This window comes from Plodia interpunctella, chromosome 25 (assembly GCF_027563975.2).
Source record: "Plodia interpunctella isolate USDA-ARS_2022_Savannah chromosome 25, ilPloInte3.2, whole genome shotgun sequence".
In the NCBI taxonomy this organism is placed as follows: Eukaryota; Metazoa; Arthropoda; class Insecta; order Lepidoptera; family Pyralidae; genus Plodia; species Plodia interpunctella.
The window spans coordinates 2,100,272-2,116,822 of record NC_071318.1 but is presented as its reverse complement, the minus strand read 5'-3'; the positions used below and the strand labels follow the sequence as shown (position 1 = coordinate 2,116,822).

Genomic DNA, 16,551 nt, shown 5'->3' with positions numbered 1-16,551 from the left:
CCGGTCAGGTCACAAGGGAAACTCATCAGATTGCCCAGGGTCTACACACCTATAGGTACTATGTATTTCTTATCGAATATCGTTGAGTTAGTGTATCCCTTATAAATTTTCACCCGTAGTTTTGCCGGTATTTTCTGGCATGATATTCAAAATGTCTCTCTATATATATTTATGTATTCCGCCCAGAATCCAATCATCAATAAGCCGCTTACACTCCGAGCGAGACAAAGCTGTAGCCGAGCTAGACAAAGCTCGTGAAGAACTCGAGCGGACCCAAGCTACCCTGGGCAAGGCTCAGCTGCAGCAAGACAAACTGCAAGCGTCCCTAGACTCCGCTCATTCGGAGATCGATAAGCTGCAAGAGAAGCTGGATAAGGCTGCCGCTGAGAACAGAAAGGTACTCACAAATTTTCAGGCATAGGTGGTTTATTTTTAGGATAAAGTAGCCTATGAGCAAGTAATCTTTGAAGCGGTGGTGGTGGTAAAGACGCTTGTTGACCCAGGTCCCAGGTTTGAATCTTCGAGTTTGTATACGAATCTGACTCATGTATAGTATTTATGATCGACCACCTCATGTACATCATATAATAGGTGAATTTTATACTACCTAGCACAAATGTAATCTAAAATCAATTTATGTAGGTAATTATATCGTTCACGATAAATTTCTCTGTTTATAGGAAATATTTTTGTCCTTTGCAGGAACAACGTTAATGAATGTTTTATTTGCATTCTTGTAACATTTCTCAGAAACGACCCTGCGAGTTTCTTGGAAGTCATTCTGGAAGTTTAGTGCGATCTGATTCATAATATTCATAATATTCGTTGAGCCAAAGGAATGATAGATGATATATGATAGATATGTCTATTGTTCCTACTTTTCCGATCATTAAACCCATGAAAGAACAAAGGTTTGCTACCTCCCTTGTCTCTCTTTCTCTCTCTCTCATTCTCGGTTGCGGAATTGTAAGGCATTACAATTAAGCCAGCCAGAAGTAACCTAATCCTAAGTAGCTGCCTGACGCGAGCCATCTTTTGGGAATACTGTTGTTGCCTATCATTTGCCAAAGCTATATTGTGTCCTTTAATCACCTCGTAAGGAATTCACGTCCATTTATTCTGGGGCCGAACCAAACGCGAGAAATACTTTCAGTTTAACTTGACACAAAGAAGTACTTAGTATATTTATTAACTAATATGTCATTGATTGATCTCTGTAATCCAATAGTCGACATGCCGGTCACACTGATAGGGTTCGATCCCCGCTGAATTAAGAACATGATCTTTATCAGATTGACCTGATTTTTAGATGTTTATCTATATTATACAAGTCTCGAATTTATTAGACTGAAGAATACGTGTCATAGACTAATAAGATAAAATCATAGAATCAGTAGGTACTCCACGGAGTACCTATTAATTTCATGATTACGGAGTACCTACTCATTCCATAGATAAAATATGGTGACAAGAAGTCCGCATCCTTAATCCTCAATCTGGGTGATTTGTCCATCTATGGTTTGAGATCTATAAAAACAATGGCTAAAGTGTAATTTTCTTCACAGCTGCAAGTAGACCGCGAGAAGCAGGCCTATGATTTCGAGTCCCTCCAATCGCAACTGGACAAGGCCCTGGGCCAGGCTGCTCGGCTACAGAAAGAGAGAGACACAGCTCAGTTGGACGTCGACAGATACCGAGACAAGCATGACAAAGCACAGGTAAATATTTATGTATTTAAGAACTTTATTGCACAAAATTACAAAAAAATATATGTTCATGCTCAGTCAACCATTAGACCAAACATAGATAGCAAGGTGGTACCATAAAGTGCAACTAAACAAAGGAAAAAAAATATTTTTTTAAATGTACTCAATTTAAAATACCTAAGATAAAAATATCTTCTAATTTCTCTCTATTTTTTCATCTTCGCAAGTTACTGCTAATACGGTAGTTGCCCGTGTATAAAATACAATGTAGGTATAAATTAAATACATTCACACAATGAACAATAATCAAATATAACTTCAAATAGTTTTTACTTAATTGAGACAAAAAAAACGTTTTTTTATATATTTCCTGATATATGTTTTGGAAGATTTTAAAATAGTAGAAAAATTTATTAATCGCATCGTCACTTTAACTACACTATCTCGTACTGTTATTTTAGTAACGACAAAAGTTTTACAGACGACACAATTTTGTGTTAACCTACATTTTTAACGTCTGAGATGAGAGAGGCGGCTAGACGGAGCGGCGCCCTGGTTATATTTACAGTCATTGTGCCAAGATTGAGGGTTATTGGGATATAAAACAAGCATGTTGGACCATTTGACGTGTAAAAAATGCGTGTAGGTATTTAAATTAAGTTAAATAACCAAATACAAATTGATTCTTAATCAGTTTAATTAGGTAAGTACGTGATTTCCTAATTTTTACTTTTATCCCATAGTCGCCTCATACGATATCCGCGGGAGGATATGGAGTGGTCTTCTAGGGCGAGAGCCACAAGCCACTTTTGTATAAAATTGTATATTTAATTTATTCATATTCAAATTGTATTTACCAAATTGGTACGCATCAGAATCGTTTAAACAAAGCCCTCTGCCGCGTCTGTCTATTCGCTATAATCTTTAAAACTACTGCACGGATTTTCATGTGATTTTCACCAATAGATAGTGTGATTCCTGAAGAAGATTTAGATGTATAATTTATCATATTTATACCCGTTCAAACAGTTTATGTGGCTTGTTTGTGAATTAGTAAACGGCATCCGGCAGGGGGCCCCTTAAATTCGCCAAATCCCTAGTTACAATTTTATAAATAATAAAAAAATATGAAACTTAATTGCCAGTGTGACACAAAGATCCAGCGAAAAATAGTAAAACGTCATTGACTTTTTTAAAATTGTACTTCTAACCTCAAAAAACAATAAAATAATTTATCAAATACATGTCTACTCATACAGGGCGGCGCGACGGCGTCGTTTGGTCGAATCGCCTATTTATGCGATTTATTTAGTACTGTGATTTATTTACTCAAACGAAACTCTTACCAAGTAGGGTTGCCAATTCTTGTAGTACACAATAATAGGTACCATATTTAATTTATTCTACTCATTTTTTTATATTATAAAGCAAAGTCCTGCTACGTCTGTCTGTTCGCAATAAATTTAAAAACTACTGCACCGATTTTCATGCGGCTTTCACTAATAGATAGTGTGATGATACTCCTGAGAAAGGTTTAGGTGGCCAACTATGAATTTATGAGATTATATGTTTTAACTTGTGTTGTTTAAAAAAGTTTTTAAGTATAAGATGTAATTCGTAGTCAGGATTAGCAACACGGGCGTCAAATAAGTATCGATTGCAATGTTGCCGCTATAAAAATAATACCTCGTTTGTCTTGAAATAAAACTAGATCGAACCGGTATAAACCAGAATACACTCGACTAAACCGAACATTCTATCCAGACAATATAGTTCGCATCAAATATTTAACAACTTCAGCATATAAATGGAATAGTTATGAATTTTACTTAATCCATTGTGGAAAAAAGAGCTTTAGTAAATTAATGTTAGTTCATGTTTTCATTGGAATGTTTTAGAATCAGTAGAAAAATTATATTCTTTTAAAAATAATTTAATTATGCATAGGTACCTCCGCAAGAGGTACGTATAATTTACGTAGTACCACGTATCAAGTGTGAACCCTTTTCTTCTTTCCCTATCTACATAGTATGATTATTTCAACCAAAAAAGCAGCAGTTCTTGGGATTCTTTTCAGTTCTTAAAAGAGACTTCCTCTAAACTCATCACTGAACACGACACGTTGACCGTAAAAATATGTTAACTGATTTCAAAATTTTAGTTCAACCATCTTCTTTTTTTCTTTCCAGGCTCTCGTAGCCCGTATCCAGAAAGAGCGGGACGCAGCACTGGCCGATGCCGCCAGCTGCCGCGAGCGAGCGGAAGCAGCCGCCGCAGCTGCTAACAGAGCAGCTCGTGACCGCGACAGTGCTGCCACTGAGCTGGATGTCCTTAGAGAGCGGTGGGAGAAGGCGCATCAGCAACACCAGAAACTGACTGTAAGTCTCAATTTACCTGAGCGTTTTCCCGGTACTCCTTAAGCGTCGGAGCCCAGGGTGCGTTTTCCTACTTTTTTCTTCTCCACTTAGCATGGTGTTCGGCGTCTCTAGTTGTCAGCCGTTCATCATCATAGACGTACAAGATGACTGTAAGTGTATTGTCATAATATGACGTCATATTGATGTATTTGCTAGGCAGTTGATAGAAAATCTTTAAATAATAATTTGAGGATCTCAAATGATTCTGCTGAGCTCAATAATAAACGCCACAAATTTATTAAGTTAATACAGTATGATGAATATGAGATATATAGACATGTTGCAACATACAATGTTTTAGAACTTAGGAATAGAAAAGCATTATTTTTCTATTATGATATATTATTAAATATTCATATTTGTCAGTACTACAACATAAATTATTTTTACAGATGGAACGAGATGACGCCCTAACAGAATTGGAAATCATGAAGGAGAAACTCGACAAGGCACTGTACTCCTCGCAGAAGACGATCGAAGAGAAAGAGACGGCGCACAAAGAATACGAGAAAATGCTCGAAAAGTATGATAGGTACACTTTGTTCTCAATGTCGTCTTGTGTTGGTGGCGATGTGCGTGTGTGGTAGAAACCAAACTGTAAACCTTAAACCTGTAACTTGTAATTGCACGCTAAGTTGTGTTTTCTCTTTTCCAGATCTCAAAATGAAATATATCGTCTGCAAAACAAGATAGACATTTTAGAAGCAGATAAAGATCGCCTTGAATTGGAACTGGAGAAACATTCACATTTAGCCACGAAATTCAGAGACGACCAGAGGAAATTGCAAGATGAACTATCTAGGTTGCAAGAAATGTATGATAGAGCTTCTTTGCAATTAGGCAGGACTAAAGAACAGGAAGAAAAAGCTAAAGAAGACATGGATAGGCTTAACGTTGACATCGAAATGGTTAGGGAGCGATACGAAAAGAGCCAGATCGAACTTAGGCGGTTGCAAGCAGAGAAAGAGAAGTTAGTAGCGGATAATGAAAGACTTCAATTCGAATATGATCGTGCTATGACTCAGTGTGGCAAAGCACAAGCCTCTAATGAAAAGACCCAAGAAGAAATGGCCAGAGTACAAATTGAACTCGAGAAAATGTATGACAAACATGACAAAGTTGCTTCTGAACTTAGAAGAGTACAAGCCGAGTTAGACAAAGTTAAGCAAGATGCAAGTGGTGCGAGGGAAGAAGCTGAGAGGTATGCAGCACGCTACGGAAAGTATCATGATACTAAAGAGGAGCATGAGAGGACTAAATTGGAAGTGGAGCGTCTTCGCGCGAGGTTAGAGAAGACTACGCTTGAGTTGGAGCGAGCGCGGAAAGCTGATGAAGAAGTTTCCCGTCTCCGGTCAGAACTAGAACGTGTCGAAGGCCTACGAGGTAAATACCAATTCGAACAGGATAAATGGACCAACGAATTAACTCGAATGCAGGCAGAGTTAGACAAGCAACGTGAAAGATACGAAGTAGCTCAAACAGACATTCAACGTCTGCAGGCTGAGAAGGACCAAGCAGAAACGAAGCTACACGAACTGAATATACAGTTAGAATTGTCAAAGAGCGAAGTGACTAAATTAAGTGGGGCGTTGGAGAAACAAAGAACTGATCTTGAACGGGCTCATATTGAGTGCGAGAAGTTCAGGGACCGATGTGAGAAACTTAAATTGCGTTCAGAACAGCTGGATAAGGATAATGAGAGACTCAAGGGTGAATTGCAGCAAATTGAAAGGATGAAGTTACAAGCAGTTGCAGGTGATAAAGCTAGGACTGAAGATAGATTAGAAATCGAACGTCTCCGAGACAAATTGGAAAAAGCAATACAAGCTAGAGACTCGACGGAAATGGAAGCAGGTCGTTTAGCCAAGGAGCTTGAGAAGTCTCAGATACATCTTGCCAAATATCAAGAAACCAATGAAACAACTCGAGTAGAATACGAAAGAATGACGAACGAATTGGGTAGAATGCACGAGCGCCTTGAACGTACTATACTAGAAATGAGACAGATAGAGCAAGAGAGAGATGCATTAAGAGCAGAAATTCAGAATACGAGACGCAATATTGAACAGCAACAAAGGACGTTGGACCACCGAACACAAGAAACGTTAGTTAAATTACAGCAGGAACTAGCTCAGTCAGTGCGGGACAGAGAAAAGATGGCCTCAATATTAGAACAAAGGGACAAACAAGCAGATGCTATTGAAAAGCAGATAGTAAAGTTAGAATCGGATACAAAACAATTGACCATCGAACGTGACCAACTAGTAGCTCAATTAGAAAAGTCCCAAGATATGTTAGTGAACTTTCAGAGAGAACTAAACGCGTCAGAGGCTGAACTGCAAAAGCAGCGTGAAGAAGTGCGTCGATTGAAAGAAGAACAGAGGAAAATGGCTCAGGATTCCGAACGTGGCACTAAAACCGTCCTTGAAACTCGTGACAGGGAGATCGCTAAACTACAGCAACAAGTCCAAGTGGTTTCTAAAGAAAGGGATACTATTAGACAGCGAGCTGAGAAGGCAGAGCAAGAAGCGAAGAAAGTCGGAGAGATTGAGAAATGGCGTGCCGCAGTGGAAGCTGAGAAAACAAAAGCTATCGCTGCGGAAAAAGCTTTGTCTGAATGTCAACAGCGTTTGCAAAGCGTGGAGAAACAGTTCCACGCTCAACAACAGCAATTACATCAGCTTCAAGCGCGGGGCCCGTCCGACGTACGGGAAGTTCAGAAGCAGCTCGAAGCGGCTCAGGCGGAGGCGCGCGCGCTGGCCACCGAGCGCGAGCGCTGCCAGGCTCAGCTGGAGATGCTGGTCCAAGAATTGGAGAAGAGCCAGGTCAGTTGGAGGATCGCCAGCACTCGAGCGGCTGACGGGACGGCGATGCGTGGTTGAATCGAGTTTTGAACAAATAATAATAATAATTTATGTCGGATATAGTCCATACATTAAAAATGTCATATCTGTCCCTAATATGTGCCCAGTGACACTGCGTCACGGCACATGCTGCAGCTTTACTTAGCTGTTGTTAAAAAAATGTTTGTAACTTATGTATATGTGTATGTTCAGGATAACGCCTGATAGATTCAAAAAGCAACAATTTCCATGCACTTATAATAATTACACAACTTGTATATTTTTATTGAATCCGTGTTATATGCTACGTATAATTTATTAATGTTTGCTATAGAGGAAACCTGTCAAACTTTCAACATCAAATAAATATTCTCTAAAAAAATCACATTAAATTTCACCATTTGACTAAAGAAGTCGATGAAACTCGATTGAATCGCAAATAAAGTCGTGAATATTGTCTGCTTAGTCATCGCACCGGTGTTATCGAGTAGATGTTTTGATTTAAATGTTCATACATGTTTTTATTTAAATTCATCATTGCCGGTCATCATTGTTGTTGTATAGTAGCATGCCTCCCACAGCCACGGGCCATCCTCCAACCCCACTTTACAATTCGCATTAATTTTATTTAGTATCATCATCGCAGTGTTATCGTCGAGATAAACATGAATGTTGTATTTTAACAGAGCATCTTGCACCTATAGTTCTGATCTCCACCACAATAGATTCCTAATTGAATGAAAATATCCATCGAAGGACAAATAGACATCATTAGTACAATAAAATTAACAAAAGTGGAATATATATTTTTTAAATTTTTTGTCATCATGCATTTGAACATATTCTTTTTTGACATCTATAATAGAGAAAATAGTTGGAATGCAGTAATTAAAAGTTCAGAGATAGAAATGTTAGGTGCAGGCTTGCCTTTTGCTTCGTGTACATCAAAGTTGTTAATTATTTCTCTTTTTCAGCCGCATCTGCTACTGTTTTGTGTATATTTGCGTCATTTTTGTCGTTATAAGAATAGTTTATACTTATATCAAAATGTTGTCTATAAATTCTTTAGCCTGAAAATAAAATGTGTTGCGATGTTTTGTGTACAAAGTTTGCTTCGTAAATTACGAGTAAATTAATATTTTTCTATTAGCTTCATCGAGCTTCTGTATTGTAAATAAATCTTGCTATTACGATTCAGTAATTTGTTGACTTAAATAAATCATTAATTACTTTCACTCTGGATCAAGACGAATCGTGCTTTAAGAAGTCACAAAAAAGGGCATAATATACTTGACAGTGCACATGATTCCTTTGAAATACTTATATATCAAAATCAAAATATCATACTACACTATTACAATAGTTCACAGTTTGATCATGCAAAATGAACTATTACTTGATATTATTTATCTCACATCATATTTTCGTTGAAAATTATTCGTCTTGATCTTAAGAAATTTACCTACTTAATTTATCGCAAACATTTTTTTAACCTGCCATTTTGTACTAACAGCTCGATCTTCACGAAGCGAACAAGAAACTTCAGTCGGCTGGCGCTCAGAACGCAAAAGCTGGGGAAGACACAGCCCATGCTAAACGCCAGTTGCAAGAAGAATTTAAGAAGTTGGAAGACGCGAGGAGACACTTCGAAGAGCAGAGAAGAACTTTTGAAAACAAGAGGAAAGACGTGGAGGAGAAGGAGAAGTCGCTGACGGAATTAGATCGACAGTTAAAGAAGAGGAAAGAGCAAATGGACCAAATGGAAGCATCTTTGAGGAAGGTACGTGCGAAAATCGTAATGTTGATAGATATACTTTTTAAAGAAAAAATAAATAATACATTTTAAAGAAAAAATAAATTTTGTTAAAAAATAAATAATAGCAAAACATAGATTTTAGTATTTTGTGCATCAATAAATCAGAATATTGTGCCATTCTTTCTTCGCACTGTGGTCGATCATAAAATCACAGTCAATTAATGCTTATAAGGTTATCATTTAAACGCCACAGAAACTTCCACTCCTCATTATCTTTTATCGCTTTTACCTTTCTTTTCTTTTGGGTACAAGTAATCTAAAAATATATAATCTGCCACATTACAGGCCGGCGGAAGCACAGCAGCGGTGACTGACCTGAACCGCAAACTGACAGATTCTCAGAAGGAAGCAGAACAGCTGAAACAGCAGATGGAGCAGAGCAAAGAAGAGGCGAAGCGGCTCACAGCGGAGACAGAGAGACTGTTACAGTTGGTGCAGATGTCACAAGAAGAGCAGGCGCAGAAGGAGAAGCAGATTATGGATCTGCAACAGTAAGTAGTAATGAAGGAAAAAAATTGTCAAAATTAGCACTGGAATAATATTGGAAAGAGAAAAGACTATTGATAATAGTAAATTAATATAACGTCGACGTAAAATAAATCACGCCACTCGCAGTAATCACTCATCGTAGCTGTAACTCCACCTCTCTAACTTAATAGTAATCCTGCCAACTACATTGGAGATCCCGGGTTCGTTCCCTAGTTAAGTCAATATGTAATAGTATGATCTTTTTTAAACTGACCTGCGTCTTGAATGTTTTATCTTTGACCATGATTTTTTATATATGTTAGAAAACATCGTTAATTTAGTGTCATTTAAACTAAATTTCGAACTTACTTCTGTGTTAAATCAATCAGTGTCATTTTCATCATTATTTACAGTTCTCTGTGATCCACTGCTGGGTATAGGCGTCCTTTTATCTACGTCAAACTGTAGCCCAGGCTACAGGCCCAGAGATGGGTATCCGCCCTGTAGCCCTGTATTTTCTTAGTTTCTTCCCAAAAAGTTGGGCGCAAACCTAACCATAGCTTGTTGCCAGCAATGTTTATATCGTCGTATATTGTATTTTTGTCTCAATGATTTGATATTGTATTTTTGTTTTTTGATTTGGATATTGTATTTTTGTCTCAATTCAGGTCTGTGAGAAACCTTCAAGCCAAACTGAAAAGTCAGCAACAAGCACAAGCACAAAGAGAAGAGGTACCTACTATTCATTTGCTTTTACTCATTGACGATCAATCCACCATTTTTGGTATCATTAACAAAGTAATAATATACTAATTTTATTAACAATCCTTACAGTTCAAAATGTCACACTAAATATACTTACAATTTCATTTTCGATCAAAAATTGTATTTTCTTTTAACAGTTCTAAAAGGTGATTCTTTAACAAAAATCATTTTCATCATTTGTATATTTAGATTTTTCAATTAATTCCTCGTTAATTTCAAACTATATCACGTGTGCTGATGATTTACTTCGGTTGAATAAAAAAATCTAATATCAATGTCAATAAAATCTAATATCAACAAAAAAATCTAATATCAGAATTCCATTAACAAATGACGAGAATGATTCACTACTACCTAATTGCTAACTAATTAACAACGACTATTTTACTAACCAAACTAATGTTTTGTTTCACGCAGGCCGGGCCAGCTGGCTTCCTCAAAAGCTTTTTCTAAGTTAGTCCTTCGCATCAAGACTGTCATTTATTCCTTTGCTCTTTTTTATTTAACATTTTCTTTAAAAGTCGAATATTTACAAAAAAAAATCGAATTCCGTAAGCGATGACTCAGATCCACGTCTTTCGATCAATATCACGAATAAGCTTTACGCAACTTCTTATTAAGTAATGTTATTGATATTTATATCGAATATATTAATGAAAGTGTTCAGATAATAATACACTCTTCATCTCTTGTTGATTCATGATATCCTGGTATTTAAACCGATTCAGTTTTAACTTGTAACCAACACACAACTAAATTAGTTTAGCGGTACATTTAAGTGATGTCTAAAAAAATAATCGTGTTCAGCCGGAATTATTTTTAAGTAATAAAAAAATGTGTAAAACTGTTAAGTGAATATGTATCTAGTTAGAGGAAGTAAGTCCACATAGTTCGATGTTAACCATTAACCAGCTTATCTTGTTATATGCGAAATATCAATCTATTAATTAAAGTAAAAATCTATGTTGACCTTTCTCGAGTTATTTTTGAGTTTATATTGTTGAAAATTTTTGTTGTTGAAGTAAAAAACGGAATACAATTTAATTTTTTTTAATTTTTCTTTATTTCCATTTTTCAATCCCCTGTCATGTAGGAACTGAGCCGAGCGAAAGAGAACGAAATAGCAGCTGTAGAGAGACATAAAATGTCACGGAAAGAGATAAACGAATTACAATCAAAACTAGAAGAGAAAAAAATGAAACTAATTGATTTAGAGATAGAACTGAACGAATCGTCACTAATATTATCTGAAGTGCTTAAAATTTCTAACAATCCTGAAATTTCAAATATACAGAGAAGCAAAAGCTTTTTTGAATTACAGAAGAGTGGTAAGGTAGTGGATAGGCTTGACAAATGCAGGTTTAGCAGGAGCCATAATGATATTGACCTTATGGAGGAACGGCCAGAGGCAACGTTCGGAAAACTATCAAGAAAAATATCCGACTTATCGAAAGAAATGTCAATAAAGAATTCCAAAATAATAGAACAGCAGAGATGTATATCAATTTTAGAAGATGCTTTGAGAGAAAATAATAATATTGCTGAGTTTGAACAACTTCTGGCTGTGGTAAGAAGTAAAGATGAGAGGATAAACGAACTGGAACAGATTGTTAATAAAAGAATATTAGTGCCGGTTGAATTTAAAGATAAAAGAATACAAGAGTTGGAAGAGGCTCTTAAAGAATCAATCCTGATTGCTGCTGAACGTGAGAAGGTTTTCTATGAGGAAGAACAGAGGCGAATCGAAACTTTGAAAAAGGTAAGCTTAATCAATTTTAACTATTTTATTTATTATTTTGGGTAGATTTTGCCCAGCAGTAGGCCATAAACAGAAAGAACTTAGTTGCCAAATGTAGAGAGCGTACCAGATATGGATGGAAAAATGAGTAGGCACTGTAATTCACAGATATATAAGAACACTTCAATGTAATGTTCTTATATCTGTGCTTTAATTTTACTGACATTGGCAACGGGAAGGTTTCATGAAAGATTAAAAACTATTTCACTATAATTTTAAGCTATGTGCAGGCATCTGACTTATTTCAGTTTTGACTTCAATAAACAGCTGTTTCTGTTCATTTTGTTGATATTCTCAACAACAACCTAAGATTTTATAATTACTAATATGAAAAAGAAATGGGATTCTAATGGAATGAACTAAGAACCATGGACAGGGATCCAACGAAGCTATAATGAGAGACTACAGAAGACCCAATTTTAAAATTGCAGATGAAAAAGATGGAGCAGCGTATCAGATCGTTGCAAAACGCTTCGGCGCTGAATTGCGAGACGTGTTCAGCGATGCTAAAGCGCTTCAAGCAGCTGGAAGATGCGTTGCGAGACTGTCAAGTGAAGAGAGATAACATATTGCGGCAATTATCGCATTCTATGTAAGTAACAAGGGCCTATTAGGTATAGATGGGTTTACTCCTAGTAATTTTTCAGGTTCCTCCCAAAAAGTCGGCCGCAAACCCATCTAGGAGATGGAGACTTGATTGTCTGTGACATTTCTGCGTGCGGAGTCTGTGCTGTTGCTTAGTCGAGTTAGCTCAGTACCTACAGAAGCGGAGCGATGTAGACTGTTTCGGGTGAAACTGGGAAAATGTTGGGTGTAAACCCAGCGATTTGAAACGATCTAAAAATATATTGCTTATATGTTTATGTCCTCTTGGTAATTCTGTTTAGGTTACTGTAACTAATAATCCTATCCTACCGTCTCTGATTGGAATTATCTTTTGAGATCCTTTATCAGACCAGTATTCCGGGTTGTGCTACTTTTGAAAAATAAATTTAATTTACTGATACATAGCATGTCTTTAATTTTTTGTGACAACCCTGACTGTATCGTCAACGCTGACGGCGGTTACGTCTTTACCATGTCATATTATATACCTAACTATGTACATGTACATACAGTTAGTAATAAATGTTCAAGTTTACATGAATAATAAAGAAAAACTTCTCTAACTTCCAGACAAGACATCTTAGAATCATCTATCAGTGAGAAAGACTCGCACATAGCAGAGTTGGAGATAAAGGGAGTGCTGGATGAGAGCGAGACGGCACGATGCGACGCGCTGAAGGAAGAGAGAGACAAACTGCTCAATAGGCTTAAACTTGAGGTAATTATTTTTATGAGACTTTTCTTGCCGTCTGTTTTTATAGAGTAGAAAATGGTTTTTGATGACCTACATCTCTTTGTCATTGTTATACCAATCGAATGAACGTGATTGGTTGATAAATACCCGATGTTGCCAACTAAGAGCCCTCATTTATAACACTTAATAAGGTTTTTAATTTCTTGCTTGTTAATTATTTCTTGTTTATTTGATCCTTTTAAACCCCTTTGAAACAGCATCCAAAATAAATGTCACGCAAGCTCACGTGCAAAAATTTTGAAAATATGGCCAATTTACCTATACACGTTTGGCTTTAAAATGTCCGACATTTACTAAATTTAGCGTTGTTTTTTCAATCAGAACGAGCGGCTAGTGGAGCTGCAGAGGGACGTGTACCAGGAGCCCAAAAAGCAAGGAGAGTGTACAATCCCCGTGGACCTCACATTGGCCGACAACGTCATAGCCGTCTGCGACGATAATGTAATTGTTTGGGTATAAATATCAGTCTATAGAGAATGTGGGTGGCTTGGCGAGTCGTCATTGTTCGAATTTGGAACGCTAAAAGTTATAACAGAATTAAGCAATAAAACAAAAAATCTAACTAGCCAGTTAGGCGAATTCAAATTCGTTTAGAAATTTTGTGTGAAGTTTTCTAACCTGAATTTTTTCGCGTGTGGATCGCAAATTCAATAAGTTAATAGTTTTTGAATGTGTGTTTCATAACGAATTATTTTTAACAAGCTTTTAGAATGTGTTATTGGAATTAAATAATAATGGAAGTTTTATTTTTCAAACATTTTGTTGTTTTTAAAATTTAAAGTATTCATTTACTCATCATAAATTGCAGGAGGAGGACATCCCCGCAACAGTGCTCTGACGCCAAAAAGCTAAGTCAAAACCTAAATGTGTTTGTGGCCTTAGCCTCATTTCCGCACTTGTCACCATATCACCCGCTACCTTACCAACATCATTGCTTTTCACTCCAGCATTTATAAGTCAGAGTTTTATTACAAAAAAAATTCGCCCGCTTGCAATTTCCGAATTCTGAACGTGTTTCTTCTTTAATAAATTTAAATTTAGAATCGTGCCATAAGACCAAAGACTTTTTTTTATTAATTCTGTAAAAATAAATTGTTTTGTTTTATTTTTATCGTTTTCTTTTTTCAAATCCCTAAAGTTGAGGGTTGCCCTTTATTTAAGACTGAGGTCTCCAAATTGAATCTAGGTGAATGATATTTTTTTAACTGAATCGATGGAACCAATTATTTATTATTATCTCTACTCATACTAATTCTTGCACTTGTTAACAAAAATGTATACCTATTAAAGCAATAATTTTAATCTTACCAATACTCTAGTTAAACAATGCTCGGTGTCTATTTTTATCTCTAGTCAAATCTATTTAAAGAAAAATTATATTGAAATTATTTATCATAAATTTATTGTTTGTCCTAATATTGTAAGTACACCGTCAATATATCTATAGAATAGGTCTACCTTTTCGCTATGTAAGTCATAGCTCTCCCGTTTAGAATTTATTTTACGTTAGTACAAAGATGTTAAAATTTATTTATACATGTTAGATGCAATTAAATCAATAGCTAGTTAATTGTAATAATCTAGGGAATATAGTAAAATTGTTTGCCTTTCAAAGCTATCAGGAATTCGAATGTTTTCCAAAACATATCATGCACAAAAATGGCGACAAAACGGACGGCTGGCATATCATAGCTCCTAAACTGTCCTTAGATGATTGTAATTCATTAATGGACAATTTTGAAACGCTTGTACAATTACAAATCACTGCCTTACATTCTAAGTAATTTAAATGAGCTAATTTGTTGAGCGAGAACAGAATGCGAGGGAGACACGTCCTTCCCCGACGACTGCTGACGATAGAATGAAGCAAATTGCAATTTAACTTCCGTTACGGCAGCTATTTTAAAACTACCCACTGAAGCATTATGCAGTTATTGTGAGCTTTTTATAACGTATTTACAACAGTATTGTATTTTGTGATAAAATAGAGAACAATACGATATCCAATTTGTGAAAAATAAAAACGTAATATATTTTTAACTTCCCACGTTATTAATAAAATAATTTATACGTCTAGTTAAGTATTTAGTTAAGCCACATTTTTACCACGCTTGTTGCTGTTTTAAGCAATTGTTTTTTAATGAAGCCCAATTTCATAAATTGGATCATCGCCCATAGACACATCGAACATTTTTTTCTTGTAATTTTTAAGGGACAATGGTCTTATAACCCCATGCCTAAAGCCACATTGCTCTTGTAATTGGTGTTTAGATTGACGTTTCAGTTGTATATCGATTCAGGTTACGCTCTGGCTAGATAAAATCACTTATACGACAAAATACTATTCATTATACTTCAAGGTTTATTTGCAATAAATCAGGCTGAATCAAACTTACTACCTACATAAATTATATTAACAGGACTTTTTTTATTTAAAGTTGCTGACGTTTCAACGAACTTGTAGTCGCCGTGGTCGAAGCCAGACTATGACTACAAACAAGGTCGTTGAAACGCAGCAACATTAAATCAAAAAAGGTTCGTGCTAGTCCTGTTAATATAATTTATGTAGTTATGTGTTCAAAGCGCGTTCAAAGTTTAAAAAACACTATTGCAAACTTAATAGTATGGCTAAATATTTAAATTTTCACTTCTTAGTAAATTACCAATCACCGATTATAAAAGTGATACGTGGCGAAACCGTTGTCCTTCTTCTCTTGTCAATGAAATATAACAATTGTCTATGTTGAATTTATACACTAGAGTGTTGGCAATTAACGGCTTTTTTATACACAAAAACGCTGATGGTAGTTCGTATTGTATGTAGCCAGGATGTCTAGAAAAGGCGCGCGGCGTGACGTCAAATTAAAAAAATATATAGATATTTCTCGTTGATTTTAATTTTTATCTGTATTTTTCCGTGACGTCACGCCGTGGTATTTCGTATTGTATTTGTATGGATTCGACGTAGTGTTGTCGGAGGTCACAATAATTATTATGGTATTAAAGTAATATTAGTTACTTGTTACATAATATTATAACGGTGTAACTGTGGGTTTGTTTGTCACGTTGACCGGGATTATTAAATGCTGAGAATATAAATACATGTTCTTTGAAAATATAATATCTTCATATACGAAACTGTACAGTTTGTTTTATTTACTTAATATTAAGTGAGTTGTTGCTCCCTGAGGCGTGTGGTTCCCGCCCTAGAATCGGACCATCCCATATCCTCCTAACAGAATTTGTAGTAATCTCTATAATCTCAAGATACGGTATGGACGTCGAATGAGGTTTACTTCAACATCAACAACGTGTTAGGTAACAACAGCATTTCCAAAAATGGTTGACATCAGGCGGCCTGTCAAGAAACCACAGCGG

The 16,551-nt window shown here is 36.1% G+C and overlaps 1 protein-coding gene across 8 annotated transcripts in view; it reads left to right on the top strand.

Annotated features, from left to right (window-relative positions):
• The window catches only part of LOC128680714 (plectin-like), a 45,173-nt gene extending 28,862 nt beyond the window's left edge, over window positions 1-16,311 (top strand). For 4 of the 8 annotated variants that reach the window (XM_053764048.1, XM_053764047.1, XM_053764045.1 and 1 more), the window contains 13 exons: window positions 187-397; window positions 1,566-1,718; window positions 3,896-4,084; window positions 4,516-4,655; window positions 4,779-6,948; window positions 8,480-8,746; window positions 9,068-9,273; window positions 9,919-9,982; window positions 11,109-11,774; window positions 12,245-12,405; window positions 12,990-13,137; window positions 13,495-13,626; window positions 13,982-16,311. In XM_053764048.1, coding sequence (XP_053620023.1) covers window positions 187-397; window positions 1,566-1,718; window positions 3,896-4,084; window positions 4,516-4,655; window positions 4,779-6,948; window positions 8,480-8,746; window positions 9,068-9,273; window positions 9,919-9,982; window positions 11,109-11,774; window positions 12,245-12,405; window positions 12,990-13,137; window positions 13,495-13,626; window positions 13,982-14,011 — 4,537 coding nt within the window. In that variant the 3' untranslated portion in view covers window positions 14,012-16,311. Of the gene's footprint in view, window positions 1-186; window positions 398-1,565; window positions 1,719-3,895; window positions 4,085-4,515; window positions 4,656-4,778; window positions 6,949-8,479; window positions 8,747-9,067; window positions 9,274-9,918; window positions 9,983-10,432; window positions 11,067-11,108; window positions 11,775-12,244; window positions 12,406-12,989; window positions 13,138-13,494; window positions 13,627-13,981 lie in introns of those variants that run through there. The other 4 variants (XM_053764050.1, XM_053764049.1, XM_053764044.1 and 1 more) reach the window with 3 other exon arrangements.
• Window positions 16,312-16,551: the final 240 nt, after the last annotated feature.